We start from the raw sequence: 14,115 nt of genomic DNA, 5'->3' as shown, positions 1-14,115 counted from the left end.
TGTGGTAAAAGTGACTTGTTGGAGTTCAGCTTAAGAATGGATTCTTGTGTTTTGCTTTGAGGGGATTTTTTTGTATCTCACGTTCTTGTTGTTTCTCTGTTCTCTGTATTACCCTTTTTGTGTTTATTTACTCATCCTCTCCCTGTTACCTTCTGACAGCAGCATGCCTGTGAGCTGCTCCTCCTCAATATACAGCATATGCCCCCAAGATTACATGATCCTCTTGTGATGTTTCTGCCATGCACACTGGTTGCTTCCTATTCTTCCCCCTTAAGGCTCCTGATGGTTCCTGCTCCACGTCTGATCGCGTTTGCTTTCTTGTTTTTCTTTTTTTCCCCTGTTTGTCTTGGATTTACTCAGATACTGTATTCTACCCCACCCACCTTCCTCCTATTTATTTTGTTTGAGTCCCCATCAATAAAACATGAAAGGACCTCCACCGTGATGTAATGTTCCCTACATCTTAGAGTGATTGTCTCTTAACAAATGCAGTGCATGTAAATAAATACAGCGTTTTGTTAGCAAAAAACTTTGAGCATGAGTGACTTAGTGCATTACAGTGATCATACAATAACGAAAAAAAAGCCTGTGGAATCAATCCAGGAAAATTTCCAAAGCAAATGCTGGTTTTTAGACTAAAATACAAATGAAAGCATAATATACAGTTGTGTACAAAATGATCACAGTGTATTTCAAAAGGTAAATCTCAAAATCTTGCAATGTGTGTTGCTCTTATTCACAGAAGTGCATCAAGACCACACTTGTATCCCAAAGAAAAACACAATGAAAAAAAAAAAATCTAATTTGTAATAAAGTTGCAAGAAGGGAAGACAATGGAAAATGCTTTCTACAATAAAATAGCAATGTCTGCATTTTTCTTTCCAAACTTAATATAAATATTTATAATCATATCTAACAACTGCTTCAAAAAAAATAATTGTCCCAAATGTTTTTGCATGGAATCTACCAGCTTTTGGTTCATTCCAACCATCCTTTTTCTATACCTGCATATCTTTGCAGGGTGGTGCCCATAATTGCGTCATTAGGGGAAAGGCAGGGTAGATGATTCTGGACAAGTCGCCAGTTCATCACAGACTACTGTCAACTTTAAACAATTATTCCAACACAGCATATTCAAAATTCATTCCACATTTAACCTCAGAATCACCTTATTCTGATATCAACCCACAAATTTTTGAGTGGATTAAAGTTTGGGGATTAGGCTTAATCTCGCTCCATAATGCTTATTTTCATTTTCTGTGTGTTTGGAGTCAAACTTATGTTGAAATATTTATTTTAAAAGCATTTTTGCATTAGGAAGGATGAGTTTTTGATTCATCCAAACTGACCAGTGAGCCCTGTTTTAAAATATGCTCCACTATGCACACAAGGCATTTCAGAAAAAGAAAATTATTATACAGACAGTCACGTGGTGGTGCTTCGCCTTTAGCTGAAATGAATAAATTCTGTTCTTCACAAGAAAATCTTTAAGAAGAATGTCTGGCGACTTTAAGTTCAAGCACAATTGTGTCAAACAGTGAGACAATGATTCAGTCACACCAGCAACTCCACCTTTGAAGGGCTGAAAAACAATTAACCTTTTGGAGCATCCTGGTCTAAATCTGGACAAATACAGGATGCTGTGTGTGACACACAGCCTGTTTAAGGCCTTAAATGGGCCGTTGACTCCTCAAATCTCGTCACTGTGACTGGACATAAAACAGTGTTGCAAAGAATAACTAGCCAAAATGCTAACATAGCAATGTGAAAGACTCATTAGAAGTTACCACTTGATAGTAGTCGTTGCTGCTCGCTACTCAGGCAATTCTTTTTTTTCCACATGAGGTGGGTAGTTTGAAAACCTAATTTTTTTTTCATTTTACTGTATGAAATCACGACTTGACAGCTGCTTTATGTACCTTTATTGCACTTTAACATTTGTTTGATGGTCTGAAACATTTAAGTGTAAGCGAAAACAGAACTGCACACATTTCTTTTCACAACTCTAAATGCAATAAAGGGATTACACCCTGAATCATCGAGAAACATATTTTAATGACATAAATCATCTTTAGTTAATCATAAATCACACGAATCCTAAAAAATTCAACCGGTTTAAACGACACAACGTCCAAGTCACAGCAAAGCCAACTTTGGAAAAGTTTCAGTGAGATGATCAGCTGTAATACTGTATAGTAAAAGGATCTAAATGTAATCTCCTAGGCAGGGAACACTTTGTGGCACAAAGACAACAATTAAGTCATTATCCAACAAGCACAGCACATCTTTGCTCAGAGTGCAATTATCGGCCAACGGTGAGGTATAAATGGCTGTCATTTTAAAAGCAATAAAAATAACATGCTGTCATCTGCAACACTGATTTGACTCCATTATTCAAAGAAAAACATTTAAGCCAATAAAACCTTTGTTCCTTAAGGTCCAGGTGGCTTGAAAAGCTCACACACAGTCTCATAGTCACACCCGTTAAGCAGCTCCGCATACTGTCTTTTGACGTCCTCATAGAGCGGCATGGACTCCTGCCTGTCAGCCAGACCTGGGAAGACGACCGGCTGCTCGTTGACCAGAGGCTGCAGTCTGATGTCCTGTCCTCCGCAGTCGAACAGAACCAGGACCAAATTAGCAGCATACGGTAGCATACGGCTGGTGCGGAAGGACCGCTCTCTCTGTGAGGCGTAGTTGGTGGACATCAGAGTTTCGTTGTCCTTGAAGAAGCCCAGGAGGGTGAGGAGGGGCAGGAGGGTCTCTGCGTGTCCGACCTGCACCGTCACGGCTTCCGCCACCGGCTGACCAGAACTGGAACAAACAGAATCATCTGTGATTGAAGATGTCGAGGCTGCGCTTTAGAACCATGTGTTTTCAAATTGTGCTAGAAGTGCCACTGCTGGTACCTTAACTGATCCAAGAGGTACTCAGGAGAAAGTTTGGTGTTGGTTTGATCAAACCCAATTTACCTTGGTTCAGAGTGCAAGTTGTGAACCAGGAAGACTTACTTGACTGCTCAGTGACCATGACTATTATCCGGAATACAAACTAATAATTTCATAATCTTGTATCTGGGTTACACCCAGAGTTACAGTGGAAGGGTTTAAAAAAAAACACAGACTCAGAAATGCATTTAATTAAAAGGGAAAACGCCCTCATGTTGGCCCCAAAGTCTTTAAGGCATCCCAGCTGGACTAGAGGGAGGTTTCTCAAGCCCTCAGCTTAGAGTTAAGGTCCTGACAGCATTTTTCCCCTTTTGCGCCCAATGAGTCTTGGGTGTAGCAAGTCATCTTGCTATATTTTATTTTCCTGTTGGAGGACTTTAACGCTTATGTTACTGTAAAAAGGGGTGACTGATCAGAACCAGAGATGCACTGTAGCTAGAGTTCAGTAAAAGTTGCAGTTTGTCCATAACCAGGCTGATGTTTAAACATAAAGCTGCTTTAAAGGCACAGAATCCAAAGTCCATTACCTCTGGACTGTGATAATAATCACACTGCAAGAGAAGGAAGACCAAATTAACTTTCTCTTAAGACCCTAGGGATTGTTTGTTCTTTGGGCAAATTCAAGCCTTTAAGGAGATTTTATCTCAAAGTGGAAGCAAATGGATTGAAGGAGTCTAAGCCAGAGGAGTTAGAAATTAAATCATTTTATTTTACTCATAAATTTAAAAGCAGTTAAGCATGGCAGCCACCATTGTTTTACACTCACTTGTGGTCATTAACTGCTTTCTCCAGTCGACTGAACACGTCGTGGAACAGAATGCAGCTCGATTTGCTGTTGATGTCGTATCCATAGCCTCTTTTCCAGAACTGCTTCAGATCGAGCGCATACTCCATTACCTGTTAGACCAGATTAGAAGGAAGAGATTATAAAGAATTAATGTAATAGCTGCGAAACAGGCTCAAAGGTGAGCCTATAGTAAAAGCTTGCTAGTTTTTACAATTCTTATAAAAAAAGTTTGAAGGATCATTTCTCTACTCTGTTCCTAAACAAATCTATCCTTTTCCCACAGACCCTCCTCATGATAAACATACACTTCAATTTTGAAGAAATTATTCAATGACATGTTTCTCAACCTGAGATACAAATAGTGCAGTGACACTTGTCGCAATTTGTTCATCTTACGTGAACAAGTTGGTACATTTACCAACCTGTTTTGTGGTGTTTCGTTTACCTCTATAGATCAAAATTATGATACGACAACGACTCGAATGTGTTTTCAAAAACCTGCTTGCACTATAATAACAAATGACTACTCTGCTGTTTGGACCTTCAGTCGCTATGGAAACATGCTTACTAGGCGAGTTACCATTGGGTTGCTTCTGAGAAAGATTAAATGCTGTGCAAATTGTTAGAAGTACAAATAAACAAGTTTTTTTTGTAAGGTAACTGTATTGAATTTTGAGGTTTGCGTTGGTGGGAAATCTCTCGCTGTTACAGACTAAAGTCCAACTTCTAGAGAATTTCTGTTAATTTTTGAAATGAATGAATGAATATGTCCAATTATTAATAAACATGGAAAGGATAACTACTCCTGTCACACTAAACATACCTAATTTGACAGCATATTTCCAAGTCGTCTAACATAAGAAAGCTGGCACTTTTCTCAAATAAGTGCTGTATCCTGTACTTGTCTACTATCCACTAGTTGAAGATCGAAGTATAAGAGAACTACACTGATCTTATAAGAAGATGAGTTTTCAAGTGGTACAAAATGCTTGCTTTTGAAAAAAATCTTTACGAAAAAAAAAAAAAAAATTAATAGAGGTATGCAACAAAAATAATTTGGAATTTCAAATAAATGATTAACAGAAAAAAAAAGTTTTACTAAAAATTGTGTGCATTATAATACTTCAATTACTCAGGCATATTGTACACATCAGTCCATAAGTTTTATTCTTATGGACACATTTTTACCATTTGTTTAACGTTTACAACCAACATCTATTTGGCATGCAGGTGAGACCATACCTGTAACATATCCATGACTATAAATGTTTACCTTCAATGTAAAATACAGTAATCTGGATGAAATAAAAAATAAAACATTTAGATTCTGGAAAAGTTTTTTTCTATGAATCTGTAATTTTCAAACTATGATTTGTTGTCAGGTTAAACCCAGCGGTGTCAATGGATAACTATGCGTTTATTTGTTTTTATGTCTTATAAATGTTTTTATGGCATGATGTCAAAAACTGAAAAACTCCAAAAACGTAAAGTAATAATGAAAATTTTTTTTAAGTTGGCAAATTTCAGTGATCCTTCTCTGTTGTGACAAAAAAAAAATACAGAGACGAGTGTGAACCAAATCAGACGATGGTGGAAACTGGAAGGCTGCGCTCCTGGGCACACCTCGCACCGGGCGCTGAACTGACCTGAGTACTCTGAGTACAGCAAGTCAGAGAGAGCACGCAACCTGAATCTTATTTGACGGTATATAAATCTCTCCAACTGTATTTCCAGCAGTTTGAAGGCATGCAGGTGAGACCATACCTGTCCATCGACCTCGTCAAAGAGGCGGCACCACGGGGAGTTCGCTGTCTTGATGGCAAACTCATAAGCACACAGGTAGAAGGCAGCCTCCACCATATCTGAGAGATAGAAAATAATAATAATAATAGTATATGTGATTCACTGAATGCTTCATGTCGTAGCTCAATGTTAAAGATATCAATTGTTCAATTCAGAATCATTTTCTGTCAAATTTCATGTTCCATATTTTACTCTGCAACCATCAGGCTCAACACAATGTGTTATTTTTTTTAACTTAGCTCCCTTTTTCCTCCTTCTCTTCCTCCTTCTGTTATGTTTTTAAATACTGCAATCGTCTTTGGGGTTTAGTTATCAATTTGCTGTAAACACAAATTCATAGACGTTACCCTAACCGATTGCTTTTGATTTGACCAGAACAGCAAAACAGTAAAAAAACAAGCAAAAAAAAAAAAAAAAAAGAATAACTAGTGAACTCTTTTTAGTTTGGAAACAAAGATCCTGTTCTTGAGTAAAACTCCAACATACTCACGTAAAAATACTATTACAAACAATTTATATGTAATACCATATATAATATTATAATATACAATATTATACATACATTAATGCAATATAAAAGGCAGAACATACAGAGGAAACAATTCTGTGAGGTTCTCAATATATATACATAACTTTTATCTTTGGACTTTTCCCTGTAACTGGACTGACAGCTCATCGTCAGGGATACCTGGATGATTGGTTGCTCAGAGGGGTTGATGCTGCTGGTTTGTACTCTATACACGCACCTGTATTTTGTTACATTTTTATACAAAAATCTTAATTTAAAGGAACTCCGGAAGAAAATGCAATAGAGATGATAAAGGGTTTTTAAATTTAGATTAGGAAACAGCACCACCTACTGTTATTAACTCTGTACATCACTATCTAACGACCTTCTCAATGTAAAATGTGAAATTAAAGTGGTATATAATGGAGGATTGCTGCTATTTTATATTTAATTCAGTTCAATTTTCATAGTGCCAATTTACAAGCAATGGCCACTTTAGAAGACAAGTAGGTCCAATTTTCACTACAAACATTCAACAGCGTGGCACTTTATAATATATTAAATATAGGGATCTATAAATGTTAAAGTCATTTAGACATTCACAGTTATAGTTTTTTTCACTAAATAACAAAAGACATTAAGTTGTGAATGAATATTAAGTCATATTATATTCCTGCCTATAATATTGTGTCGATCTAAAAAGCTAAGGTGCAGTCCATATTACTTCTGTTGCACATTACTCAATTTAGTAACAAAACAAATATTAAATTGATAAATATAACTTATTATGCTAAATATGTGTCACAGATAATCCTTTATTGTGAAGCAGATGTAGCGCTTCAGGAATTACATTTTCCATTATATTTAATGTCAGAATGATATATGACTGCTTTCAAAATGTAAAGGTAAGCAAAAGCATAAAAAGTTTTGAGAACAAAAGACAAGAAATCCTGTTTTCAGACTAAAAATGTGTGCTCTTGGATTATGGCAGGAAAATTTCACCAAGCGAGGGGAGAGTTTTGCAAGCGAAGATTTGCTCCGAGCAGAGACTAAGTGTTTCGAGTGCAAATCATTACAAGTTTTGAGAAGAAAGACGTGGAGTCCTGCTTTGGAAATAAAAATGTAAGCAAAAGTATTAAAAGTTTTGAGAACAATAGACATGAAATCTTGCTTTCAGAATGAACATGTGTGTTCTTGGATTATAGCAGAAAAATTCCCCCATAAATGTGTACATTTTAGCTTTGTTTTTAAAACGTGTCCGTAATTAACATTACCCAAACTCAAATGAAAGGCAGTGACAACAGACCAGCACAGCACAAGCTTTCTGCTGTTAGAATAACTTAAACATTCATTTATGTTTGCCTAAAACCTTACAACTCACCATATGTGATGAGATGATATGGGACATCCAGACGGTCAGCGATCTTCTCCTGGACCCTCACCATCTCTGGTCTCTGTGTAAACTTGTCCATCTCTGTCAAAGCTGACGGGTTGTTATCAACTTCCTGCACAAACTTGGCGCAAGTGTCAAAGAACCTCATTAGAGCATCGTTCACTGCATGCTGAAACTCCACATCTGCAAGGGAAAAATAAGCCACCTGATTCACTGATCCTACAGAAACAACATTCTGCAGTTAGTATGATTATCATTGATGATACCTGTGATGGCCCACATCTCCGTCAGCCCCGCTTTGAAGGACAGCGTGCTGTTCACACATCGGTGCTTGGAGCTGGTTATGAACTTGAAGAGTCCACCTCGAAGTTTCTCCTCAGAGATGATTGTCGGGAAGAGCTTTGACAGCCTGACGGCCAGATGCTTCAGATCCTCCACACCTTTCTGGACCAGTCGGCCGTCCATGTCCTCAGTGTACCACATCGTCCACTGGGTCAGGATTTCACGCAGCCAGCTCTCTTCCCCGCGAGCGCTGCTCTGGACCAGCTTGTAAAGTTTCTGCATCTTCTTCACGTTCTTGGCCGTCGGGTATCGCGTCCCGTGTCTTATGATGGCCGTCAGATGGATTTCGCGACATTGCGGGGACGGAGGCTGCAAACCAGACCTGTTTACAGCGAGTATGTCCCGTATCAGGTAAGGGTTCACTTCCTCGTACCTTCCTTTCGTGCCGAAATACTTGGCGATGACCGGTATGTTTGGGTTTTCCTCTGGACTCGCGTCGTTACGAAAACACCAGGAAAAGCCGGCTATGGCGGTAATGAAGAGGATTTTGCATCGAAAGCTCGTCATGATCTCGCTTTGGTTTGCTCAGACCCCAAATGCGTGACGTTATTCATGTGGTGTTCATCAGCCAATCAAATTGACGTGACATGCAGAGGCGGTTCTTGCCTTGACGAGACCCTGGGAGATCCCCTTCTTGTGCTAGAGGGGGGCTGGTTAAAAACCGCATGAGGACAAAGCACAAAAAAAAAACTTTCACCTTCGAGAGAGTTAAGCAATGTATTTAAAGCAGACAGATATAAGATAATCCATATCCAAAAGAAAGCATGCTAACCACATGCTTTCTGGTTAGCATTGTCAGCTTGAAAGAAGATCTCTGTTAGGATCTGGCGTTGTTTAGTTGGATTTTGATCTTTTCTGTTACTTTGGTCGTCTTTTATTTATATCAATCTTGTTTCTGTATTACTTTAGTTCAGTCCTTCTTAGTGTTTGTGGTCATGTGTATTTCTGTTCCTAGTTATTCTTAGTTGCTCTAGTTATAATGTTTCCTTAGTGTAGCTATTCTTTAGTGTTACATTTTTTTTCCTAGTCCTCTGTGTACTCTCCCTCCCTCGCCCCCTGTGACACTTTATTTAATACGAATTTGAAAAGCATTCACTGCTATATCAATATTCTAATCTTCACAAAGCAAACAAATAATATTGTTTCTTTGGTGAGCTCAAGGAGATTACAAACGTTCAAAAACAATGTCTTAAATCATTCCAAAAATCCTTAACATTTTTACATAAAAACACAGTTTCTGTGCTTCATCAGATGTTCAGATTTGTAATTATAAAGATGAGATGGGCTATTGTACTTTTTAGCAAAGGCTCATAGTTAATTAAATATGCCAGTCTTTGTATTGAGAGGAACAAAAAAGAATGACCTTAATATTGGTTGTTCCATTCTTCCCAGTTTGGCTCAGACTAGTTAATTTCAACAGATGGTTATCTTTTTTTAAAGAAAATGAAAACAGTACTAAACTTCAGCAGGATTTGTGAGTAGTTGGCATTCGGCCTCAAAGTCACACCCACTGAGAAGATCTCTGTAGTGCTTTCGGACATCTTCATAGAGCGGCATGAAGGCCTGCTGATCAGTCAGACCAGGGAAGGTCAAAGGCTTCTCGTTCAGCAGAGGTTGCAGCCTGATGCCTTCCTCTCCACAGTCGTACAACACGAGGAGGAAATTGGCAGCGTAAGGCAACATGCGGCTGGTGCGGAAAGAGCGTTGAGTCTGCGAGGCGTAGTTGGTCGATGTCAGCGGGACTGCGTCCTTGAAAAAGCCGAGCAGGGTGAGCAATGGCAGCAGGGTGTCTGCATGGCCGACCTGGACAGTCACCGCTTCACTGACCTGCTGATGTAACCTGAACCACACGAAATAGACATGCAGCAATGGAAGTGTTAGATTACATGAAAGGTAAAAAATGCCTGAGAATACTAGCAGCCACTAAAAAAAGAGCTTATACTCCTAGGCCATAGTGATGAATTATCTAATCACGTGTTCTCGCTGACTGCCTTCTCCAGTCGACTGAACAGGTCATGAAAGAGGAGGCAGCTTGACTTGCTGTTGATGTCATGACCGTAGCCTCTTTTCCAGAACTCCTTCAGGTCACTTGCATACTCCATAACCTGTTGAAGCAGAAAAAAAGACACATGGAGCAATAATGTGAAGGAAGAGTCTAGAGCTCTTCAAATTATGAATCAGTTTTTTAAGGTATGACCTCTGAACTTTTTCTCCATTCTGACACATTAAGGGTAGAAATGTTATTGTATTTTCCAAATAAGGGTCTGAAAAGTGTGCCGTCGGTTTGTTTTTGGGCACCAAAGCGAACACTTTGCAGAACCACCTTTCACTGCAATTACTGTGCAAGTCTTTTGGGTTTCAGCTATAGACTGAAACTTCAACCTGTTCTTCTTTGCAAAATAGTTCGTGGTCAGTCAGATTGAATGGAATTTTCAAATCACAGATTCTCAATTGAATGACAGACTTTGTCCAGGACACTTTAACACATTAATATGCTTTGATCTCAACCAGCACACCATTGCTCTATTTGTATGTATAGTATCGCCACCAAATGCTTCAGAAGGATGTTAATCACAGGTTCATTTAAGTCAGGAGTTTGAAACATCAAATATCCATCTATTTTTCTCCTAAGATTTCCCTTCATCAACTCAAGAAAGACTTTCTAGGACTACAGCTGTAGCAAAATTAGATTGTTGTAATTAATGTAACTAAACAGTAAGACTCCAACCTTTGCATCATCCTCATCAACCAGTAGACACCAGGGGGACTTTACAGCCTTGACAGCAAGTTCATAAGTGCACAAGAGAAATGCTGCCTCGGCCAAATCTGTAAGTGAAACGTCAAGGTGGTCAGTCACATGGGCTGTAGAAACAGTGATCTAAAACAATTGCCAAAAACAGGAAACAGTTCTTACACATGCACTTAGTATTGTTATACTACTGAGCAATATGTCTAATGGTCTTAAGATCTATACTTGTATAACACTGACTATTTATTTACATACTTATTAGGGGCAATACAATAAAATATAATGGACAAAACAGCCACATCTGATGTTCTGTATATTATATAGTGGTTTTCTTTTAAAGAAAAATATCAAACATGCACAATCAACAAAGTTAAAACCATTGTAGCAATTACAAATCTCTATCACAATGGGAAAATACACACCAGTGCATTCGTGCACATCAGGAACAGCAGCCTTTTTAAATTGTTTAAACAGTTTAAATATTCAATTTGGGTACACTATTGTTTCATTTTTACACAGTTTTTTAAAATAAGAGGTAAGGAATGAAAGCTGCTTTATTTCACTGAGCACATTTTGCCAAATTACTCCTCCTTTGTCGGAGAACGCCGATAGTGAAGATGTGTTGAGTATTTTGCAGGAGTGTTTAACAGAGCTCCACGTAGATCTGCCACTGAGATAAACGTTTGCTGACACTTCTTTCTTCATTTTATAGTTAGTGATAGTAATTTAGGCGCTATTAGCTTTAGCTAATGTGAACAAGCTCATGAAAAGCCGACAGATGAAAACACACAGAGCACAATGAACCATGTAGACATTTGCTTCTTTGTGATAGGAATCTGCAATTTAAGGAAAACAAGTAAGGTAGCCAAAGTGGATTTATGATAAAAAGTAAGTGAAAAGGTGGATACAACCATATGTGATTAAACTGGATGAGATTCCCAGATGCTCTGCAATTTTCTTCTGGACCCTCATCATCTCCAGTCCCTGCTTGAACTTGTCCACCTCTATCACAGCTGACGAGTTTTGATCAACTTCCTGCACAAACCTGGTACAATGGTCAAAGAACCTCATGAGAGCATCATTTACTTCATGGCCAAACTCCACATCTGCGTGGACAAAAAGCTCCAGGTTATACTGAGAACGTTGGCCAGAGTGAGGAAGCGACACTGCTCACCGTTTATCATCTTTATACCTGTGATGGCCCACATCTCCGTCAGCCCTGCTTTGAAGGACAGCGTGCTGTTCACACATCGGTGCTTGGAGCTGGTTATGAACTTGAAGAGTCCACCTCGAAGTTTCTCCTCAGAGATGATTGCCGGGAAGAGCTTTGACAGCCTGACGGCCAGATGCTTCAGATCCTCCACACCTTTCTGGACCAGTCGGCCATCCATGTCCTCATTGTACCACATCGTCCACTGGGTCAGGATTTCATGCAGCCAGCTCTGCTCCTCTGGGAAATTATTCAGGACGATGTTGTGCAGCTGCTGCATGTCCCTGACAGTTTTGGCCGTTGGATATCTCGTCCCGTGTCTTATGATGGCCGTAAGATAGATTTCCCGACACTGCGAGGATGGAGGCTGTAAAGAAGATCTGTTTACAGCGAGAATGTCCTGCCTGAGATATGGGTTCACTTCTTCATACCTCCCTTTGGTGTTGAAATAGATGGCAATAGGAGGTATGCTTTCTTCATCCTTAAGTGTCATGTGATGATGAACACAGCAAAATATCATAAAGCAGTAAAAAAGACAAAACATCATTATGCACCTGTTTAGACTTGAAGGCTGCTCTCGGATAACACAAGCATCTGTTTGATGGACTGGGCAAAGTCCTGTCCAGTTTGTTTACTTTTGTTTCCTAACAGTAACCTGGGCAAATATGCTTCGCTCTATGTGAACATTGACAGTGAAAATAAAAAGAAACTTGTATAAATGGGAACTGAAACAACATGCATTAGTGTGTTGTTTCATACTAACAACAAACTAACAATATGTTTTATGATGTTCTCTATCCATGAAGCTTTTTAATTTCATTGTGCATGGCTTATCTCTGGAAAGCCTGCGAATGACTTTTTACTCCTCACCGATTATGAGCTGCCAATTCCATTCTCAGTTATGGGCAAGCTGCAAACATCTTGTCTCTTTCAAGATGTGTTTTTATTTGTGGCATATATCATTCAGCACAATTTTTTTTAGTTTAGGTTCTTTTGCTTCCACATATTCAGTACACAGATTATTCTAAATCATAAACTCCAGCAATATAATTTGTGGTTACCGTGCATTTCAATGCTCAGATATTACTTTTATTTCAAATTGAACTTGGAAGTCTCATAAAGCGCTCCGCATCATCACTATCGCATAAATGATAATGTAGAATGCAGGAGAAAGACTATAGAAAAATCTTTTTGTCTCTTGTTTTATCTCTAGTCATTGCGTCATAATTTGTGACACATTAATGAGTTAATACTCGTATTTGCCGAAACAGATAAAGTTCGTTTGTCAGATTAAAAGTACCTTTAAAAAATAACAACATTCAAACAAGTTTGAAACATCCTTTATATTAAGCTCGCATTTCTGTATGAAAAATTTCTAATCTTAAATGTTTTATTTTCATTAGATGTAAGTGGAAAATCATCAATAGAGAATTCTTCAAAACATCAGTCTGTGTGTAATTAATCTATAGAACCAGTTTCATTTTGTGAATTAATGAATGAATTTTTTAATAGTTATTCTCTTTAGCAAATGGTTTTGTATATTATATATTACTCATATTTAAAATATTGATTCAAATATGTAAAGTGTAGAAAAATGAAACTACAACATTAAGTTTGTTGTTATTATTTCTATACATTATGTTGCTTCAGACTAGATAATTAATTACTTGTGTTCATTTGATAAAGTCATTTATTTATAAATACAACATTTTGTAATTTTTATATCATTATATTCCCTCCCTAATTATTTTTTGATGAAAAAAACAAACACAAAAACAACATTCCACTCGACCAATCTAAAAAATAAATAAATAGTAACACCTGAAATCATTCATTCATGTCTTTCTGCTTAACTATACTGTTATAATTGTTAAATCATTCTGTTATGTTAAGTGTCAGTTTTGGGATGTCACATATTACCTAGACAACACAATACAAAAAATAATTCAATATATGTTCCTCACAGGAGTCGTGTATGTTTACTATAAGTCAAAACTGATAACATTAACATAAACAGTCCACCTAGTCATGATAGTGTACCAGTCCAGTCATGTTTTGACAAACTTAATTATTAAGTGGAATTATGTATATACACACCACATCTGTTTGCTCCCTGCATCAACCAAACCAGACTTTTATCAACATTAGAATTTCTGAAGGATGAAAAAAGGAAGACCAGAGGTCAGTCGCATATTTGTTCTTGTACAATATGTTTATAAGGAGATCAAAGTTTCAGGTTTTCATTTTTTATTTCTTTATCAAAACCTTGCTGAAACATAGATTTATATTTAAGACAGGTTCTTACTCATTACTTATTCTCTTCTGTCCCAACAAAATCCTGCACGGTCATGCTGTCATCTCATAGCAACAATGTC

General features: G+C 37.9%; 2 protein-coding genes across 2 annotated transcripts; both read right to left on the bottom strand.

Moving 5' to 3' along the window:
- Positions 1-1,905: 1,905 nt before the first annotated feature.
- On the bottom strand, positions 1,906-8,389 carry LOC102232727 (multiple inositol polyphosphate phosphatase 1-like). Its single transcript, XM_005804915.3, has 5 exons — positions 7,706-8,389; positions 7,428-7,622; positions 5,500-5,597; positions 3,715-3,845; positions 1,906-2,814 (listed from the first exon to the last, which is right to left on the bottom strand). Exons 1-5 carry the CDS (start codon positions 8,286-8,288, stop codon positions 2,433-2,435), a joined length of 1,389 nt encoding a protein of 462 aa, XP_005804972.2. The 5' UTR covers positions 8,289-8,389; the 3' UTR covers positions 1,906-2,432.
- A 95-nt stretch (positions 8,390-8,484) lies between these two features.
- Positions 8,485-12,344, bottom strand: LOC102232990 (multiple inositol polyphosphate phosphatase 1-like). The gene is made up of 5 exons (XM_005804916.3): positions 11,723-12,344; positions 11,442-11,636; positions 10,510-10,607; positions 9,756-9,886; positions 8,485-9,621 (listed from the first exon to the last, which is right to left on the bottom strand). The coding sequence occupies exons 1-5, from the start codon at positions 12,285-12,287 to the stop codon at positions 9,237-9,239; spliced, it is 1,374 nt and encodes a 457-aa protein (XP_005804973.2). The 5' UTR covers positions 12,288-12,344; the 3' UTR covers positions 8,485-9,236.
- Between the last annotated feature and the right edge of the window lie 1,771 nt (positions 12,345-14,115).

Source organism: Xiphophorus maculatus, chromosome 22 (genome assembly GCF_002775205.1).
Source record: "Xiphophorus maculatus strain JP 163 A chromosome 22, X_maculatus-5.0-male, whole genome shotgun sequence".
Lineage (NCBI taxonomy): Eukaryota > Metazoa > Chordata > Actinopteri > Cyprinodontiformes > Poeciliidae > Xiphophorus > Xiphophorus maculatus.
The sequence above is the reverse complement of the archived record's forward strand: the minus strand, read 5'-3'. Positions and strand labels throughout refer to the sequence as shown.